Source organism: Jaculus jaculus, chromosome 1 (assembly GCF_020740685.1).
Source record: "Jaculus jaculus isolate mJacJac1 chromosome 1, mJacJac1.mat.Y.cur, whole genome shotgun sequence".
Taxonomy (NCBI): Eukaryota; Metazoa; Chordata; class Mammalia; order Rodentia; family Dipodidae; genus Jaculus; species Jaculus jaculus.
The window spans coordinates 46,900,028-46,921,549 of NC_059102.1; the positions used below are offsets into that span (position 1 = coordinate 46,900,028).

A 21,522-nucleotide genomic window follows, 5' to 3' on the forward strand; every position below is an offset into this window, starting at 1 on the left:
TCTCCCATAGGCAGCTGAGCTGCCTCCTGTTTCATGAGCAGAGCACAGGAATGCAGTGGAAGAGACCCAGGCCTCTGGCCACCCAGATTAGAGAGTTTTGTGCTGAGGTCCCTATATGGCTGTGTTAGACCGAACAGCCAGCTCCAGCCTGTCTTTGCTCCTTGTTTGGGAAGCGAGTGGGAGGGAAGCAGGCCAAGGGGCTATATAACCCTTCAGTGTTCAGCTTCCCTGGACACCACCCACCCGAGAGTGGAGAAGCCCAGCCAAGCATCATCAGGGTAAGTGGCTCCAGCCCAGGGATGGGACTTAGAGATTCCAGAGGTTCTTTTATTATCCAGAATAATCAGACACAGTTGGTGGGGATCTGGAAGGGTTCACGCATTCTAAAAATTTTAAATAAAGATTATGCTATTACAATGATTGTAACTCTTAGCTCTCATGATTTAACATTGAAAACAAGGTTGAAATTCAGCTCAGTTTAGTTAAGAAGGTACAAAGAAAGATGGATGGAATTTTGTTCATGTATGTCACCTGTAAAATCACTTGTTCTAAACCAGCAGCCCATGTCTGCAGCCTGTGATGGGGTAAAGTCTAACTCTTTACAGTAAGGCATATATTTGTTTATCTTTAGGCACTGCAAACTTTTAGACTTGTTTGTGGTTCAGATTTAGAGTGGAGAGTTTTTCATTGCACTGTACTTTTGCTGCAGCTTAGGTAACTGGAAGTAGATGTTAGAAGTGGACAAAAGACATAGAGTTGACTAGTCTTTGATTTGAGCTAAATATGTATATTCTGGGCTTCTTGGCTCTCCTGGCTACTATCCCCCAGTGGAAATGGAATGTCTTGAGCATAACTGTGCACTTACTTGTTGAGTGTGGCCATCTGCAGCTGAGCAGGGTGAGCAACGGACTTTGCTTTTTTGTTCTGCAAAGAAAGGAAGTACAGCTTCCAGGTGACAGCTGGGTGTCCCATCTGGAGGAGGGCTGCTCTGCATTTCTCTCAGCCCCAAACTTCCCTTGGGCTGGTGAGGGAAGCATCACTGAGGAGCCAGCCTTGCCACTCTGGGCTGAACTGTAACTCGGGGTTTGGCAGCTTCAGCTGAGACTCCTTTTACACGCTGAGATTTTCCTTCTATTTTGTGATTCATGACTAAATATGGTTTGTGTTTCAAGACCAGTGAGCTGGGGCCGGTGCTGTCCTGTCCTCTCCTCCTTCCCTCCCCGCTCCTCCCACATCGACTCATTCCTGGCACCAGATGCACTCTATCTGCTCCGTGCACTTCCAGAGGCCGATACTGGAGCCAGTGGGTTTTACCTAATTAGGAAATGCTCTGCTCCAAACCATGCTGCTCATTCAGGTTAGATAAGAGTTGTAAACCCACAGAGCCAGCTCCCCTGGGAACACGCAGTCTTCTTCCCTTCTAACAGTTCTCCTTTGAAACATGATTTCTAAAAACTGGCCAAATATGAATGCAGTTGCTGAATTTTGAGGGTTTTTATTTCTTCCATTTTTGCCCATGCTGTGGGTCAGTTTACTTTAATCTGACTAAACTCGAACACTCCTCCAAACCGTCCCTGTCCCTTCCCCAAAGGATCTTGGGACTATCCTTCCCATTTTCAGAGAGCATCCTAATTCTGTATTTTACCCTGTTTCCCGTGTCCCAATATTCACCGTGGAGAGCCTGCTTAGCATCTGCACAGACTGCCTGCTGGTCCTTTGGTGCAGGCTGCCTGCCTCTGACAGTGACTGAACCCTAGTACTTCTGTCCTGTTTCCGCATGGTTACCCCTGGCTTCTAGCCTCATAATCCACTAGAAAGGAACCCAAATACAATTCAATGTCTGGAAAGGGAAGGGAAAAGAGCAAAAGGAAAGAAAAAAATATACTTGATTGATAAGTCCTATTTTTATATGCTTGGAATCTACCCATTAAAGATTTCCATTCTAATGCTGAGGACAGTGTGGAAAGAAAGCAATGATTAAAAATAAAAACTAGCTGGGCATGGTGGCACACACCTTTAATCCCAGCACTTGGGAGGCAGAGGTAGGAGGATCACCATGAGTTTGTGGCCACCCTGAGACTATCTAGTGAATTCCAGGTCAGCCTGGGCTAGAGTGAGACCCTACCTTGAAAAATCCCTCCCCCCGTAAAATACTATATGAATAATCATAGTAATCATATAACAAACTTAATAATAATTGCAAAGCTCACATTTTTATTGAGAATATGTGTATACGACCATGAATTATTTTTAATTTAAATTTTTTGTTTTATGTTTATTTATTTGAAAGTGACAGACAGAGAAAGAGGCAGAGAGATAGAGAGAGAATGGACACACCAGGGCCTCCAGCCACTGCAAACGAACTCCAGACGCATGTGCCCCCTTATGTATCTGGCTAATGTGGGTCCTGGGGAATCGAGCCTTGAACCTTAGGCTTCACAGGCAAGCGCTTAACCATTAAGCCATCTCTCCAGCCCGACCATGAATTATTTTAAATGCTTTGTCACATGATCTAGTTTCCATCAAAACTCTCTGTGCTCTGTACTGGTGCTACTGCGGTAGCGGGTTAAAGAGACCATAGTTTAGAGATGTCAAGTAACTTGGTAAATCACATGACTTCCACGTGGTGGAATCTGGACATGCATCCCAGCAGATTAGCTGCAGAGAACAAGCGGCTGCTCACTGTACTCGGTCATGTCTGTTATACTAGTCTGGGGATATCTTGGGTAAATCATCCCAATTTGCTGAGCCTGGGTTTTGTTATCAGTTGGAGGTAGTATTACATGTCATGATCTGAAAATACGTCTTCCAAGGTGAAGTTTATATTCTCTGCAAAAGACTACCAGAAGCTTTGCTTGGGATATTCTGAGCATTTGAATGGAGGGAATTATCTGGCAGAACTCTGACTGTGAGAGCTATTGCTTTCTTCTCGGAAATTTTCTTAAAATTATCGCCTTTTATACGTAGGACTGTGCAGGTGCAATGAATTCACCAAGTTAAAAGAAAAATCTGCATTGGTGATATTGCTAAATGGTTAGAGCACTTGTTTGCATACACAAAGCCCTGGTTTTGACCTCTGGCACCACATACACACACAAAATAAGCAAACAAATAAATAAATAAAATTAAAAGAAGAATCATTCTCAACTTGAAATCCTGTCGAGGCTTTCAGATCCAGGCAGGGAGCTTGGAGCGCCCTTCTCTTTCCTGCGCATTGCCATTAGTTCTGCTTGGGAAATGGAAGGAGCCCAGAGTAATGAGCCACGAGGTAGCTGGGAGGCAGCTGGCCTCCATCCGGAACACTGTGTGCTCTGGAATCAATCACTTTCCCACAGTCTCTCATTTTTAAAAATGGAGCCTTGAATGGAAATGTCCTCTTACCCTCAGTTTCCCAAATTTGTAAGCCAATACGTCTGCTTCAACTTTTCAAATTTTGTCACAAAAGCAAGCTTAAATGTGGGTTACTTAAAATACTGTCTTAAAAGCAAAAGAACACACTCAAGGGAAGGAGATTTAAAGTGCCTACAAAACCTGACACTTAAAAAAAAACTAACACTTTAAAATAACTCAATACAATATCTTGGTGAAGATGAGTAATGTTTTTGTATAAAATGCATTTTAATGGGATCACACTATGTTACTTTCTCTAGCCTATTTTTCTTAGGTAAGAATATGCTATCCTTTTACTTATATCTCTTGATATTAGCTTAATGACTACTTTTATTAATGAAGAAAAATGCAACTGTTACCATTCAAAAGTTTTAGTTATTCAGGTCTTCTCTGTAACCCACTCTGGCCTCAAACTCCTGGTCCTCCTGCCTTAGACTTCCAAGGGCTGCTTGGATTATAGGTATGCAGCACTAAACTCCACCTGATTCATTACGGATTTTTATAAAGGTGAAAGTCTTTAGAGCCCAAAAGGCATTTAAAATATTTACATCAGGGCTAGAGAGATGGCTCAGCAGTCAAAGTGCTTGCCTGCAAAACCTAACAACCTGGGTTCAATTCCTCAGTACCCACATAAAGCCAGATGCACAAAGTGGCACATGTATCTAGAATTCGTTTACAGTGGATGGAGGCCCTGGCATTCCCATTCTCTCTGTGTGTCTTGCTCTGCTTGGAAATAAATAAACGATTTTTAAAAATATTTAATTTTTTAAAAATATTTACATTAAGCTGAGCATTGCGGCACACACTTTTAATCCCAGCACTTGGGAGGTAGAGGTAGGAGGATCACCAACAGTTTAAGACTACCTGGAGATTGCATAGTGAATTCCAGATCAGCCTGGGCTAGAGTGAGACCCCACCTCAAAAAACTAACATATACACATATATATATATATACCTACACACATACACACATAAATACTTAAATACATTTTTAGACAAGGTTTCACTCTGTAGACCAGGTTGTCCTAAACTCACTATGTAAACTAGGTTGGCCTGGAACTCATGGTGATCTGTCTGCCTTAGCCTCCTGAATTCTGGGAGTACAGATGTGAACCATCGTGTCTGGCAACACTTAGTTGTTTGTTTGTTTCTTTAACATTTTCACAATTTCAAAAATCTACCATTTGTAGAAAAAGCTGTAAGAAGTTATATCTAGAAAATGTGAGTTTGGACCAATACAGACAGAAATTTCTCCCTGGTTCACTAGCTCGCGTTAATCTACTTGACCCTGTGAAAAGCTGGTCTCAGTGTAGAATCCCATTCTCTGTAGTTTGTTCATTCACTGCTCACTCAGCCCTGTTGTTAAAGTGTTCGTAAGAACAAGTAATATGCCACTGGTGCTGAGGGCCAAGGGTGTTAACATGGAAATCAGAGTTTGCGCTTATCAGACTTACAGCCTAACAAAAGTACTTCGAGATAAAGGATGCGTTAGAGGAAGGTCAAGGCGAGTCACCAGTTAAGGGACTCTAAACCTAGTCTGTGGGTGGGAGTTGACAGAATGCTTGTCAAGTGCTCTGTGGCTGCAGGGTCTGCACCCCCCTGTTTTCTGCAGAACTCTGTGAAGACCTCCAGCTATGTGTGAAGAAGAGGACAGCACCGCCCTTGTGTGTGACAATGGTTCTGGGCTCTGCAAGGCCGGCTTTGCTGGGGATGACGCGCCCAGGGCTGTTTTTCCGTCCATTGTGGGACGTCCCAGACATCAGGTGAGCAAATGAACACTGCGACAGAGAGAGACCAAGGTTATAGGTTAGATCCCTCTGTAGTCTGCCACAGATTATTGCTTTTTGCCCAGAAGCTATGTAACCTCGTTTACAATCTGCCTGTTTTGGACTGGGGCAGAGCTCAGTGGCACAGCATGTACAGGGCCCTGCTTTCCAAAAGCACACTCACACACACGCTCTTTCTAGGAGTGAGTGCGAATTTCACATATCAGGTAGATGGATAATCCAATGGGTGTGCATGCAATAGACAGCCTGTCTCTTTCTCGTATATTCTTTCTGTCTGAACATAGCCATTGGGATCACTGTCCTCATTAAAAGTAGTTATAAGCTATCCTGACATGTGATGTAGCCACCCATTAGAAGGAAACTCAACCTCATAGAGCTTGGTGTGTGCATCGGTATTAAATGCAATTTTATGTCATGCTATGTCAACAATAATGTCTGTTCATAAGTTTGGGGAAAGGGTGACTTGTAACACATTGAACTGTTTCAGGGAGTGATGGTGGGAATGGGACAAAAAGACAGCTATGTGGGTGATGAAGCACAGAGCAAAAGAGGAATCCTGACCTTGAAGTACCCCATAGAGCACGGCATCATCACCAACTGGGACGACATGGAGAAGGTACTGGGAACTTGGGCACAGGCTGAATAAATCCAGTGCCATCTGATACAAACCAACATGCCACACCACGCTACTTCTGGGGAAATTGCTGGCTCCCATGGCACAGTTGCACTTTGACTTGTTAACATTTAATCTGGATTATTACTGAAAACAAATCTTGATATATTTGTTTGTGAAAAAGAATCCTTTGCTTCTTCACATTTTTTGTTTGTTTGTTTGATTTTTGAGGTTTAGCTCTAGCCCATGCTGATCCGGAATTTACTATGTAGTCTCAGGGTGGCCTTGAACTCATAGCAGTCCTCCTACCTTGGTCTCCCGAGTGCTGGGAATAAAGGTGACCACCACCACACCTAGCCCTATCCACATTCCTAACCTAATTGGAGGGACACTATAAGATAGATGAGAGGAACAGCTCTCTGTGCTTGTGGGAGTTGATCATCTCTTTCGTCCAGTGGGCTGTCCTCCCAGGACAGAGCATCATCCCTCTCCTCAGGGGCTGGCCAGCTGCTTCTTCTAGTGCAGTTTGGCTAAACAGAGGAGTTGAAGCACTGAGAAGAGTCTTAACCAACCCATTTAAAATGTTTTAATGACTCATCCTGAGCAGTTATTTTTTCCTTCAGTTTACATGGTTGGAAAGAGGAGTATAACACTGGATTTGAGGCATTCCTGAATGTTCTCTAACACATTGAAGTGTAATAATAACTGAAAAAAATTTAAAATAATTATTTTGAAAGGTAGGGACTTGGAGATAGCTTAATCAGTGAGGTACTTGTTCTACAATCATGCGAACCCTAGTTTGATTCTCAGAACCTATGTAAAAATGTCAGGTATGGTGGTATGTGCTTGTAATCCTAGTGTTGGGGAGCCAGAGACTGGGTGAATCCTGGGCAGATAGTTGGGTCTAATTGGTGATCTTTAGGCCAATGAGAGACTCTGTCCCAAAGGTGGGTGGTGCTCTGAGGATGATGGGGGGGGGGGTGGCCTCTGGCCTCCACATGCACACATACATATGTGAATCCCCAGTCCAATGAACATGAACTTATACTTACTCACATATCAAAACAAAACTATGTATCCCATTGTATGAGGCCTTATCTCCCAAGCACTTATAAAAGCTAATGAACAAAAAAAGAACTAAATCTTATGATTTTGATGCTTGTTATTAGGGTTTTTCAGAAATGTCAGTGGACTGGGGAGATGCCTTAGTGATTTGCAAAGCCTACCAGCCTGGGTTCAATTCCCCAGACCCATGTAAAGCCAAATGCACAAAGTGGCACATGTGTCCTGAATTTGTTTGCAGTGGCAATCAGCCCTAGTGTGCCCATTCTCTCTCTCTCTCTTTGCAAAAAATAAAAAAAAAAAAGAGCACCAGTGATGAGAAAAAGAAGGAATGATAAGGTGACAAAATTTTTAATGCAGCCAAATATGTTAAAACAGCAACATCTCATCTTTTATTTATCACTCCTGAAAAGGGATTACTGGAGTGATTAAAAAAAAAAAACCTAACTTCATTTATAACATTTAATTCACAGTATATTCTGGAGAAAAGGGGAGAGAGAGAGGGAAAGGGAGGGGGCGAAAATAGGGAGGGTGGAATTGGTAGGTTTTTGAAATCTATTTCAGTGTAGCCACAGTGTGTAATATATGACTGACTAGGATATTTTTGAATTTTCCTTCCTCTACCTTCCTTTCTCTTTTAAAGTTTTATTTATTTAATTATTTGAGACACAGAGAGAGAGAGAGAAAGAAAACGGGCGTATCAGGGCCTCCAGCCACTGCAAATGAATTCCAGATATATGCACCACCACCTTGTGCATCTGGCTTACGTGGGTCCTGGGGAATCGAACCAGGGTCCTTTGGCTTTGAAGACAAATGCTTTAACCACTAAGCCATCCCTCTAGCCCCTGACTGGGTTTTTAAAGCACTGTATGTTTTGTTTGGTTTGTCATGTTAGAGTGGAGTGTGCTTATTCAAGTGAACATCTACTTGGTAGAAGGGGGGTGAAGATCTTAACAAACAAATACCCACCCACCCATCCTAACTCTGTTTACAGGAATGTTGGTTGAACTCAGTTTCCCAAACCACTACTGCACAGCCTCACCCTGTCTGCACAGCACATCATCAAAGGCTCGGGGTTCTCCTCTCCTTTCTGGGACCAAAATCTCAAAATCAGAAAACCTGGAACAAGATAGTCCTTACAGTTGACCTTGCTTTGTTAATTTGTAAACATTCACCAGCCATTCTTATTTCATTTGGTTTTAATTCTGCATAACTCTAGTATTCCTGGTGCTGGTGGAATACTTGTATTCTTTAAAAGGTTAATTCTTTTAGCCCTTGACTTTCAGTATGCAGAGATTAAGAAGAGTATACTCTGCTGGGCATGGTAGTACACACCTTTAATCCCAGCACTCGGGAGGCAGAGGTAGGAGGATCGCCATGAGTTCGAGGCCACCCTGAGACTACACAGTGAATTCCAGGTCAGCCTGAGCTAGAGAGAGACACTACCTAAAAAAAAAAAAAAAAAAAAAAAAGAATGTACTCATCTATAAAGCAATGCACTTTTGTCCAGAGTGCATGCACACAAACATGCTATCCATAGACAGCCATGAGCTTTCTGGAAATGCCTGCAGACCCGGTGCCTGCTCTTGAGAGGAAGGTCCAAATTTATTTTGCTGACAAATTGCTTTTCCCAGTCCTGCTGAGTAAAGAGACAGATGGAGGCAGAGGCAGGGGACTTGTTTGCTGCTCCACTGCAAAGGACAATTTCTCTAGAAGCATTACAAACGGCAATTAGATATTCAGGTCAGCCTCATTTGTTCATACACATATGAAATCATCTGTTCTTTTGTTTATTAAACTAGTTAATTTTCCCATGAATAAACTAAAATAAGGGCAAGGGGTAAAGAATTTGAGAGTTGATTAATTACAGCGCTTATTCTGGACCAAGCACTGGGCTGACTAGTCACTCTGGGTTATTGACTTAACTCTCCCAGACTCACTGAGGCAATAATTACTAATTGCATTTCCGTACATATTTCAAATGGTGAACTGCAAAGGGTTAGGAACTTGCTAGGCTCATCTAGCTAGGAAGTGGCCTGGCTGAGGTTTGAAGGCCCACATTTGGCCCCTATGCTATCCTGCCTCACACGCCTGGGTTTAGGGTTTTGCTGAGTCACTTAGTTGAAGTGAATTCTTGCATATTCACACTCTCTAAGCATCCTTGTCTGCATCAGTACATAAGTGAGCACACAGTGAGGTCTTGTGCCATTTTATTTGGTCCTGCTGTGTCCACAACAGTTCATCATTAGCGTCTCCTGATTCCCCACCTCTCTCTCTGTCTCTCTCTCTGACTTGCTAGATCTGGCACCACTCCTTCTACAATGAGCTTCGTGTTGCCCCTGAAGAGCATCCAACCCTGCTCACTGAGGCACCCCTGAATCCCAAGGCCAACCGGGAGAAAATGACCCAGGTAAATATTTACTCATGCATCAACACTGTCGTGTTTGAGCCAAGTCCAATCAGAATAAGGCTATGCAAAGAGAAGATCCCAACTGCTGCCTACCAACAGACTGACCACTTTCTAGAAACTCTGGGATACCAAATGATAGGGACGTCTTAATTGTACTCACATCTTTATTGTAAAAACCGACCTGTTGGCCTTCAAGAACAAGAGCTGTTAAAAAACTTAAGAAGGATGTATTGTGATGGTTTCTCCATTCCCACCTTCATTTCTCCTCTTCAAGTGACCAGGGCTGCCTTGGCCAGTTTTACTGTGGTCTTTTCTTTCCAGGGCCAGCCTGTCTGTGTGAAACTGGCTGTGAGAATACACTCCTAGCCTGACTAGCCACATCACTCACTGAGCGCTTTGGGTTGCTTTGCAGATTATGTTTGAGACCTTCAATGTCCCAGCCATGTATGTGGCCATTCAGGCTGTGCTGTCCCTCTATGCCTCTGGACGTACAACTGGTAAGTGGCCAGGGGGAGCTGATGATTATGAACATGAGGGTTGTGATAGATGAGAGGTGAGTTAGCATTGCCAGAGTTCATCTCAGCCCTGTCTTGTCACCTTACATCAGCCCGTCAAATACGCCTTCTCTTCCTTTCAAATGAGAGGGTTAGGAACCACCTTCTCAAAAGATTTCCGTCTATGAGATCACTGACTCGACGCCATCTGCTTCAGCGACTTTTATCATACTTGATTTCCCCAGGCATCGTGCTGGATTCTGGAGATGGTGTCACCCACAACGTACCCATCTATGAGGGCTACGCCCTGCCTCATGCCATCATGCGTCTGGATTTGGCTGGCCGAGATCTCACCGACTACCTCATGAAGATCCTGACCGAGCGTGGCTATTCCTTCGTGACTACTGGTGAGGCCTGCGGGAGACCAAGAGAAGAGAGTAGAGGATGGGATGTGGCTCAGAGTAACTTACGGGACCACCACCACTGTTGAGAGAGGTGATGGAGCAGAGACTCAGAGACAGCAATGCTCTAATGCACGGAGCAAAGCTCAACATTTTTTGATGTGTGATTGTAAAATGATTACAGCTTCCTTGAGAACAGTTATGACCTTCTATTATAGTAGCAAGTCAGAGCCAACCTCAACCTGTGTGTGTGTGTGTGTGTGTGTGTGTGTGTGTGTGTGTGTGTGTGTGTGCTGCAAGCGATGAGTCCAAGCACCGTTCATATGCCAGGTAACACCTTGTATCACTTTACTGCTGTGACCAAATACCTGATAAGAAGCAGCTTAAGGAAGGGAAGGGTTTATCATGGCTTTAGTTTCCAGAGAACCCATCCCACCATGCTGGAGGGCATGGCAGCAGGAGCAAGAAGCAGAGATGGTCAGAGAAGCTCTGACACTGCATCCAGAGTCAGGAAGCAGAGGGACCAGGAAGTGGAGGCCCGTGAAAACCTCCTGCCTCAGTGACTCACTTCTTCTAGTGATGCTCCTCCTCCTCCTCCAGGCTCCACAACTTCCCAAACTGCACCTTCAGCTGGGGACCAAGTGTTAAAACATATGGGCCTATGTGACATTTCATATTTAAATCACAATAGCCCTCTACCGCAATGCTATACCTCCAGCCCTATGTGAATATGTTTTAATATTATTATGAAAGACAGAGAGAATGAATGGACACAGCAGGGCCTCTAGCCACTACAAACAAACTCCAGATGCATGCACTACCTTGTGCATTTGGCTTATGTGGGCCCTAGGGAATTGAACCTGGGTCCTTTGGCTTTGCAGGCAAGCACCTTAACCACTAAGACATCTCTCGCCCCTTTTTTTTTTTTTTTTTTTTTTTTTTTTTTGAGGTCGGGTCTCACTCTAGCCTGGTGACCTAGAATTTGCTACGTTGTTTCAGGCTGGCCTGGAACTCTAGACAATCCTCCTACCTCTGCCTCCAGAGAGCTGGGATTAAAGGCATGTGCCTCCATGCCCAGCCAGTAACTATTTTTTAAATTTGTTTCATACAAATAGAAAAGAGTGTGAAGAGAAAAAGAATTAGTTATTGGCAATCCTGGAGAACATGGAAATAGGACTCAAGTCTCAACTTTTCACCTACTAGTTGTATGACCTTAGAGAAGTAAACCAACCTTCCTAAGATGTAGTCTTTGTATCTGGAAAATGGTCATAATCATAGATAGTTGTTATACATATGAAATACTGTAATGCATGTTGAATACCTGATACAGAGTAAGCATTCAGTAATTGTGAGATATTATAAGAACAGGCCTTAATGATAAAACAGGCAGTGATATACATATGTCTTTGGCCAAAGTCTCTGACACTCTCACTGGATCAGAGGGCAGTATTAATTATAACCATTAGGACATTGTCAGTCAGTGCCCATGGTTATAGCTGCCCAAAGAATTCATGCTCCCCTAAACACTTCCAAGTTTCCAAGGGCTCAAATGTAACCAATACCAGGATTCTGAAAGGTAGACACTCACTTCTTCCTTACCTGCTTCTGTGTGTATCACTGGAGCCTTCTGGACTGAGGCTGGTCCTGAGTCAGCGCCCACTTCTTTCTGAAAAATGATGAATGTGTCAAGACACAAGTGTGTCTTCCTGGGCCAGGCCAACAGGATCCTTAAGGATTTTTGAAAACTGTGTCTTCTAAGGAGCTGATATGGAATAAGACTGAAATGATTGATGCAGGTGGAATTTTAGCCCCTGATTAGCCCCAAACATGTGCCATGGTGTTCATATCTGCTTGACAGCTGAACGTGAGATTGTCCGTGACATCAAGGAGAAGCTGTGCTATGTAGCTCTGGACTTTGAAAATGAGATGGCCACTGCTGCCTCCTCCTCCTCCCTGGAGAAGAGCTACGAGCTGCCAGATGGGCAGGTGATCACCATTGGAAATGAACGCTTCCGCTGCCCGGAGACCCTCTTCCAGCCATCCTTCATTGGTAGGCAATGGGGAGGGAACTCACCCTAGCCTCCTGTACCTGGCCAGCTCTTCAAGACCAAGACCAAAAGCAATTCTAAACAGGGAAAGGGGAGTACCACATTTTCAAGATGAGAAGATTTAGGGGGGCTGAGAAAAGAGCGGGCTTCCTAGGAGAACACTCTTCTGTTGCATGCAAAAGCGTCCTTGGTGCATGGTGTAAGAATTCAATATTGCCTCTGTTTAGGAGACGGTGGAGACATAGGGATGGTTTGGAAAACAGGCCAATTTTGGGAATGGAGAAGGGAAGGAAAAAGCCAAAAGTACGCAGAGGGTGTCTTGTGCCACATTGGCCTTGATTCTAGGCAGCAAGGCCACCTCTGCATTTTTAGAGGCAAGCCCTTTGCGCTCTGGGGTCCTAAGACTGTTACTCTCACAAGACACTCACTTAACCTCCCTGGGCCTCAGCCCCTTCCTGAGTTATAGGAAGACTGCCATAGTTCCTATGTGGAAGGCCTAGTGAATTATATGAGCCATAGCCCAGAGCCTGGTCAGGACAAGCATTCAGTAACTAGATGCATCAGTTACTAACAATGAAGTGGTATAATTTCTACTTTTATGAGATCAAACACTGATGAGAGGCCACCTACAAGTTTGTTCCAAAAGACTTGCATAAGAAATCAACACAGAATTCAGGTAGGCTGAAAACAAAATAATAAAAAGGTGCATCAAGATAGGAAAATAAAGATTATTCAAGTTGGAGAAACACTTTCATGATGATTCTGTGCCATATTGCCTTGGGAGTTGGGGGTGAAGGGGTGCAAGGCGGTAGCCCCAGTGGCTCTGACATTGGTCTGGCCATTTGCAGGAAATGTGAAGGCCTGCCCTCATGTGAACCACATGTAACAGGAGCTCTAGAGGAGCACGGAACCTCACCCTGGACATGGCAGAAGGACCAGGAGCTGGAAATTTGGTGTCTCAAATGCTAGTTTCTAGATTGTCACACCTGCTGGTCTCATCCAGTGCCAAATCAGCCTGTTGCTTCAGTCCGGGCTTCCATGTTTAACCTGAGTTTTGTTGTGTCTCCTTTACAGGGATGGAGTCGGCTGGCATCCATGAAACCACCTATAATAGCATCATGAAATGTGATATTGACATCAGGAAGGACCTCTATGCTAACAACGTCCTTTCCGGGGGCACCACCATGTACCCTGGCATTGCTGACCGGATGCAGAAGGAGATTACTGCTCTCGCACCCAGCACCATGAAGATCAAGGTAATGTCGAGTGACAGACCCCGTGGCTTCATCATGCATGCTGGCGGCCTTGTAACTAGATGTGGAGGTCTCGCTGAGGCCGTACTTGGCCACATGTACTCTTGGGTTCTAGAGTTATACACTGGGGGAAAAAAAGACTCAGGATTAACATGTGTCAATTGGTTCGAAGATAATCTGCATTATTTTATGCAAGATTGTTATCTATCCATATCCTCATCTATCAGCTATTTTCAGAAGCTGCAGGCAGAGCTAACAGACCCGTTTACATGCATTTATTGCTTTGCATGTGCATTGAATTGTTTTTTGTTTTTCCTCATTACACAAAAAGTGACTCTCATGTGTAGAGCAGTAAGGAGGGAAAGGTGGAACTGAGCCAGGCATTCTAAGGTAGTTTAAACCCCGTAGGGTTAGTAGCTTATGGTTAAATATGACTACATGCCAGCGTCAGAAAACTGGTGTTCTCTCTTCATCTCTGCGTCCTCTCGGTCAGACATGCCTCTTGCTGCAGATGCTGAAAAGTGCAAACTGACTCCAGCAAGACAGAGCTCAGTCCCTCAACTATCCAGGGACCCTGTTTCTTGTGGATTCTGAGTGCCAAGACTCAGATCAAATGGAGATCATTCTCTTGGAGGGCCACTTACCTGTGGCTGGTGACTTTTCAAAGACCATCACTCACTGAAAACAGAAGGTCACACTAGACCCTCTGACTCATGACCCAGGAAACAAAAGGGGGCAGGACCTTCTCGTGCAGTTTGCCCACATGAAAGGCAGGCAGTTATGTTGTCTGTTATTTGCAATGTGTAGGCAGCTTACACACACACACACACACACACACACACACACACTCACACACACACAAACACACACACACCCACAGCACAACAGGCTCTGGTCTGGGGCCTTGTGCTTCTTGGATGCCTGTCTGATCATACGCTCTCACGCCCACACTGAGAGGAGAGGAGAGAGCCAGAAACGGGGCAGGCTGCATAAACAGCCTCACTGAGGGGAGAATAGTGAGACCACAGCAAAAGCTGGACAATTGCTAGTTCTCTGAACTTCACTTCTTGAATAAAAATGAAGGTGAAACTTTTGGGGCGCAGTGTGGTAAGAGAATATATAGAGCCACTGAAACCTGTGTGATACTAGGGTGACACATTCAGGAAAAATGAAGTTTTGGGGGTATGAACTCCCTGTACCTACTTTCCAATTTTCTGGAAATCTAAAATTATCCTCCACACAAAGTTTAGTTCTGAAACCAAACATAGTTGCTGTGATGGTTCAGCTATAAACTAGATCTGATACCAACATAACCAGATATGTGAATTCAATAAGATAATGCTTAGCATAGGTCCTGAAACAGTTGATGTCAGTTATTTGTACTGAGAAAAAAATACATATTGATGGGCTGGAGAGATGGCTTAGCAGTCAAGTGCTTGTTTATGAAGCCTAAGGACCCCAGTTCGAGGCTTGATTCCCAGGATCCATGTTAGCCAGATGCACAAGGAGGCGCACGTGTCTGGAATTCATTTGCAGTGGCTGGAGGCTCTGGTGCGTCCATTCTCTCTCCTCTCTCTCTCTCTCTGCCTCTTTCTCTCTCTGTCACACTCAAATAAATAAGAATAAACAACAAAAAAACACGTTTTTTTAAAATAATTAAAATACATATTGAATCATTGGGTGGGAACAGAAATTTTACCTTTTAAACAGAAGAAACACTTTGTTGGCTGGCATGTCCATTGCCTTGTAAAAGCCAAGTCTGGAATGGAAGTTGGCATTTGCTCTGCTCTAGCTGGTTTTTAAATTGGTGTGGACAGGTCTGACCTCTGGCACGAGCCTCTGTGTCTGTGCCTGAACCGTTCACGTGCTGAAAAACCATGAGCACACCCTTGCAGGCTTGTGCTCTGAATAAGGATAGCCAATGCACAATGTTCACCCCATCCTGCGATGGGGTTTCAAAAGCTAATGGCCAACTCAATGGGGTAGAACACGTGTACCACAAATTCTGGCATTCTGCAAACTTCTCTGAGCTTGCTAGTCCGTTTCTACAGTGTGTGTATGTGTGTCCTGCCGAACCTCAGGGGATAGCTCGGACATCAGGGTTTTGTCAGGGCTCTTAGGTAGAGACCACTACAAGCCTGAGGGCCCCTGGGGTTGCTGAAAGGGCAGCATAAGACTGAGAGATGGTCTGGAATAGATTGCATAAAGGAAACCAGAAACACAAACGCTGAGGGATCTCAGGACCCATAACCTCTTCACTGCCCCCTGTCACCCATCTCACCAGCGAGATAGCCCCTGCTGTGAAGGAAATGTGGGCCTGGTAGGGCCCCCAGGCACTGCCCCACAGCACTAGGCACTAACGACCTTTCTTTTTCACCCTGCCCCGCAGATCATTGCCCCTCCTGAACGCAAGTACTCTGTCTGGATCGGCGGCTCCATCCTGGCCTCCTTGTCCACCTTCCAGCAGATGTGGATCAGCAAACAGGAGTACGATGAAGCCGGGCCCTCCATTGTCCACCGCAAATGCTTCTAAGACATGCCCCCTCCCCCTGCCCCCCCCCCCCCCCCCGTCCCCGCTCTGTCTCCAGCACATAACTGTGAATGTTTTGTGGATTAATGCCTTCAGTTCTTTTCCAAATCATTCCTGGCCAAAATTCTGTTTCGTTGCCTATGTGTTTTTTAATAAATCTGAAATATGCTACTAGCAACTCCTAGCATTGACCTATGATCGCTTACTTCTGTTAGGGGTAACGTCAAGCGTTGCAGGTTGCGCCCTCTAGTGGTCAAATAAAGATTAGACACATTAAGACGAGTGTTTCCCAAGCAACAAAGTAAAATCATTTCACCATGATTTTGTACAATATTGTAAACAGGAAGAATTTGAGATTGCATAAGAGATCTTGATTTTTGTTTTCTAAAAAAACTTTAAGTTAAATGGTTTTAAATAGGAAAATCCACACTGACTTCACAAATTGCTGTGTAATTATATTACTTTATAATCTCATAACCCTAATTGGTGAAAACAAAAATAGTCTTACATGTATTTTAAAGTTGGTAAACACATTTCAGAATAATAACTCTTGTTTTAAAGCACGCATATGTATGCGTGATTTTAATATGTCTGTAGTATGTATTAAGCATTATGCATTTAAAGAAGGTATAACTTTAAAAATTATTTTTAAGTTTAAAAGTTTATTATTATTTATTGATTGATTTGAGCGGGGAGAGAGAGGAGGGGCACTCCAGGGTCTCTAGCCACTGCAGATGAACTTCAGACACATGTGCCACCTTGTGCAATTGGCTTATGTGGATACTGGGTATTGAATTTGGGTCTTTTACCTTTGCAGGAAAAAGCTTTAACAGCTAAGGCATCTCCGCAGCTTGAAACCCACCTTTTTCTTAAACAATGAGAAACATTGCTTTACAATCTATGTACCTGGATCACCTGTTTCCCTTATTTGGTCCAAGCGTGCCTCTAACAAGGACACTGTAGGCATGTTCATACCAAAAGGGGAAAATGCAAATACTTTCCCATGATCAGTAGTGACAGTCATCATACAGAAGATTTTTTACATAACTTATTTAACTGGCTCTTCACAACCTCATAGGAAAATATTATTTTCAGCTAGTAGATGAGACCGAGGTTGGTCCAGAATTGCAGTTATATATGAGAGTTGCCAACTTCAACTGTTCCTATGTCCATTTGGCCTGCAAACTACAAACAATTCCTTAAGAAAAAAAAAACTTTTCATGCCCACAAGCTCTCTTTTTCAAAGCCTTTTCTTCCTAGGTGTTCCGTACCCCCAGCAGTTTCCCAACTGTGACCTATTTATTTTCTATGGATGTCCTAATGTGGTTGGAGTCAGTTATCCTGAGGAGTGAGGAATGCAGAGGTTCTGAGCTGCTTGCTTGGCCCAGAAGCCCATGTTTTCCTCTTTTCTCCAGCTCTGCAGCTCATTAGGATCAATACTGCAAACAGCGGGAGATAGGACGTCCTGGGCGTCTGTGATGACCAGATCCTGTAACAAGCTCTTCATATTGAGATTCCTCATCTGACAGCAACCCTGCGGGTTTGGTGGTGTTACTTTTTTTTTTTTTTTTTTTTTTTTTTTTTTTTTTTTTTTGGTGCTTTCTTCGAGATGGGCAGCTGCAGCTGGGCATGGTTAAGCAGCGAGACCCCGGTCACAGTCCTGGCAGAGGTGGTCCCAGCTTGTTTCTACTTCAGCTCAGCTCCAAACCAACACTTTCAAATGTCAACCTAACACTTCTTAAAGTGCAAGCTACGTAGCTCAACCTTAGTAGGGACTCATGATGAATGTGCAAATTATTGGCCACATCCAATTTCGGCTGAACTAGAACTCAGAACTGAAGCAGGGGAGAAATTTCCCTGGTAATTCTCATGCACATCCAAAAGCGAGAGCACAGGCTGGGCAGTCAGATCCCACATAAACCCGAATGCACAGTCTGACACATGCATCTGGAATTCATGTGTAGTGGCAAGAGAGTCTGGCCTCCCCATTCTCTCTGTATCCCTCCCCCTATGCACAAGTTAGGAAAAAAGCACCAACCTCTGCTGTCAAGACCACAAGGCTCTCTTGTAGTAACATGGGTCTGATGTACTGTCCTGCTTCACACTGATCACCAGAGGGCACCAAGTGTCTGAGGAAGGAGTGAGTGACAGGCATGGCATGGGCAGGACCACCAGAACCTTCCGCAGTGAGCATGTGTGACATGTTCGCTCCCTGTGAGCTGACCAGCTGCAGTGCCTGGCCTAAGCACTTCCCCTCTGTCACTGAACACGAATCCTCCCTGATGCCCCAAGAAGCCCGGTGGCTGGAAGGACTGGACTTGCACTTACCGAGAAGAGCGCAGCGCCTAGGCCTGGCCTGCGCACATCTGCGATCTCAGCACCCAGGAGGCCCAGGCTGGCGGATCAGAGACCTCGAGACCAGCAGGGCCATACACCAAGACCCTGACAAGAAGGACAAAAAGGAAGGGGGGAGGGGGAGGGGGAAGTGGAGGGGGAGGGAGGAAGGAGGAGAAGGAGGTGGCATTCGGCTTAGGCTAACTTTTCGATTTTTTTTTTTTCCCCGCTCCAATAACAAAAGCAACTTCAGCCTCTACAAGGAACACCCTTCCTCTGGGGCCATCACTTTTCCCACGACCAGCTCTCGCAGCTCCAAACCCTGCCATGCATACCTAATTAACTTTTAATTCAAATCATGCAGACTCTGCTGAGAGAAGGCGTGTGGCACAAACGGTATTTTAAAGAATAATTAGTCTCTGTCGCCAGTGCGGCATCGATGAATGCGCAAGGGACGTGGGTTCGGTGCCGTTTCCGCCGTGGGGCAGGATGGAGAAGGGTTTCTGAGCGGGGAGGGAAGAGCAGCTGCGCTTCCGAGCAGAAGACACTGCCGAGGCCAGGCTTCTTCGACAAGAGGCAGCATCAAGGAAGGACGGGGGACCGTGTGGCAGGCAGTTGCTCACATCACGTAATGAAAGCCAGCTGTTTAAGGAACATCTGTTTCTGAAAGAGCCAGGTCACTTCAAGTGATGACTGAGGGCCACTTATGCTGATGCTCTGGTCAGAGGACCACGAAAGAAACAGGGCAAGGCAAGGCCACCGGCCAAAGGTAACTAGTCTAAATGAGGGCGGGGCCAAGATAGGGCTCCAAAGAGAGAGTTGAAAATGTACCCTCACCTGCCTGCTCCCGCAGAGCCACAATTCCGAGTCTGATCCAGACTCATCCAATCGCTGCTCTCACCTGGCACAGGTGTGCCCACCCCTTCCTGAGCCCAGACCAAGCGAGTCTCTCTCGGGCTCCGCGGAGCCTGCGGGGAAAGCCTGCCGCCGCCGTGAGATTACGAATAGATCCTTACCAGGTGGGCAAGGCCTCGTTTGGCTTTTCCCACGTCTTGAACTTTGGTGTTTGTTGTGCCTGCTCTGGTAAGACTCCCTCATCTCCGCCCTGCTGGGTTGGGATGGGGGGGAGGGTGACCCTGACCCCCACTCTCCCTACTTTCGTCTCTTGATTTAATCAAGTCTCTCTGAGTCTTACCCTCTGGTGTATGGATTTAATTCCTTAAATTCGTAAGACAAGAATCTGGGGTGCCCTAAATTTATTGGTTCATTGCCATTGGCAAGGAGCCACGAAACTCCTGTAACATAAGGAGGAAGGCAGACGTTAAAAAACTAGACATTGTGGGCTGGAGAGATGGCTTAGGAGTTAAGGCGCTTGCCTGCAAAACCAAAGGACCTCGGTTCGAATCCCCATGCCCACATAAGCCAGATGCACAGGTGGTGCACACATCTGGAGTTCGTTTGCCGTGGCCGGAAGCCCTGGCACACCCATTCATACTCTCTCTCTCTGCACCTTTCCCTCTCTCAACTAAATAAATAAAAATAAAATTAAAACCTAGACATTGTAAGGGGCAAATTGTAAGGATCACAAGAGAAGAGATACATGGGTTGAGGACTCTTCTAGCCAATAACTGAACCCTGGCCAAGAGATCACAGACGTGTGCCATCTTCCTTGGGAAACAGTAGATGCTAAAGAAGCTTTAAAGAGTAAACGGACACACACTCTGTGTGTGTGTGTGTGTGTGTGTGTGTGTGTGTGTGTGTGTGTTTATAGGTCATGAAACTAGGGAAGGGATCATAAGAGAAGAGGAAGAGATCTTGAGAGAGTGGGGAAATATGGTAAAGGGATCACTCAGCAACACACCTTGTCCAGCAAGACTTCACCTCCCAAACTGCCACCAGCTGAGGACCACGCACTCAAAACACCTGAGTTCATGGGGACATCTGATTCATACCACTAAAGAATACATGTAATCAATAGCACAGCAGGAGAGGGGGCTTAACTTGGGGAAGGGAACCAGGAGAGGGCAGAACAAAATAGAATGACATGGCTGGAGAGATGGCTTACCAGTTAAGGCACTTGCCTGCAAAGCCAAAGGACCAAGGTTCCACTCCCCAGGACCCATGTAAGCCAGATGCACAGGGGGTGTATACATCTGCAGGTTGTTTACAGTGGCTGGAGGCCCTGGAGCACCCATTCTCTCTCTCCCTGCCTATTTCTGCATCTCTCTCTCTCAAATCAATAAATAAAAATAAAATATTTAAAAAGTACAAAAAATAGAATGACATGTATGAAGAGGCCATGATGAAACCCATTACTTTGTATATTAGCCTAAAAATAATTCAAAAGGAAAATATAAAACAAAAAGAATTGTAGAACAAAAGAATAAGAGTTAAGTGGATAGTAAATAAACGGGAGTGTGGTGGTTTCATTCAGGTGTCCCCCATAAACTTAGGTGTTCTGAATGCTAGGTTCCCAGCTGATGGATATTTGGGAACTAACGCCTCCTGGAGACTGTATTATTTGGGGCTGGTTTATGGGTATTATAGCCAGTGTCCCCTTGCCAGTGTTTGGCATACTGTCCTGATGCTGTTGTCCATCTGATGTTGGCCTGGAGGTGATGTCCACCTTCTGCTCATGCTATCATTTTCCCTTGCCATTATGGAGCTCCCCCTTGAATCTGTAAGCCAAAATAATCTCCCTTCCCCCCTCAAGCCACTGTTGGTCAGGTGTCTTCTGCCAGCAATGCAAACCTGATTGCAACAGGGAGGATGCATGGCCTTGAGGTTGGGGGAAGTGGTAGTGGGGCCTTTATGGGACTTACCCAGGCTGTGTCCCAGAGGCAGGAGTATGTGCCTCATACATGGAACTGAAAAGAGAACTCCAGAGACTGGATCACATATAGGCTTTACAAGTGTGACATACTTGGCTACAATTTTCCAAAGCAGGATTCATATCATTTCACCTGTAAAGTGTGTGTCTTTAATTCAGCCACCCATTACAAGTGAGTCAGATAGTTGAGTAAAATTTGGTATCTCTCATTCATTTTCTATTTCATCATGTATGCTAATTAACTGTTAACTAAATATTCCAACTCATATTTGGTAAACAAATATTCAAGTGTTACCACTTCTTACTCTCATTCATGATCTGGAGCAACCTTATGTTTCTGAAGAGCTGAAGGGACTAGATATCATTTTAC

The 21,522-nt window shown here is 44.8% G+C and overlaps 1 protein-coding gene and 1 long non-coding RNA gene across 2 annotated transcripts in view; one reads left to right on the forward strand and one right to left on the reverse strand.

Moving 5' to 3' along the window:
- Window positions 1–1,093, reverse strand: part of LOC123453267 — a 12,421-nt gene extending 11,328 nt beyond the window's left edge. Inside the window, exon 1 of the long non-coding RNA XR_006632719.1 lies at window positions 866–1,093. This is a non-coding gene — a long non-coding RNA (uncharacterized LOC123453267). The remainder of the gene's footprint in view (window positions 1–865) is intronic.
- On the forward strand, window positions 136–16,166 carry Acta2 (actin alpha 2, smooth muscle). Its single transcript, XM_012947651.2, has 9 exons — window positions 136–278; window positions 5,003–5,153; window positions 5,665–5,793; window positions 9,152–9,262; window positions 9,675–9,759; window positions 10,002–10,163; window positions 12,016–12,207; window positions 13,280–13,461; window positions 15,848–16,166. The coding sequence occupies exons 2-9, from the start codon at window positions 5,025–5,027 to the stop codon at window positions 15,989–15,991; spliced, it is 1,134 nt and encodes a 377-aa protein (XP_012803105.2). The 5' UTR covers window positions 136–278; window positions 5,003–5,024; the 3' UTR covers window positions 15,992–16,166.
- Window positions 16,167–21,522: the final 5,356 nt, after the last annotated feature.

Bases quoted from the DNA above. Each gene is read 5' to 3' on its own strand.
- Acta2 (XM_012947651.2), top strand. From the start codon at position 5,025: ATGTGTGAAGAAGAGGACAGCACCGCCCTTGTGTGTGACAATGGTTCT. The intron at 12,208-13,279 runs GTAGGCAATGGG...TCTCCTTTACAG, and splicing joins CTTCCAGCCATCCTTCATTG to GGATGGAGTCGGCTGGCATC. The intron at 13,462-15,847 runs GTAATGTCGAGT...CCTGCCCCGCAG, and splicing joins CCAGCACCATGAAGATCAAG to ATCATTGCCCCTCCTGAACG.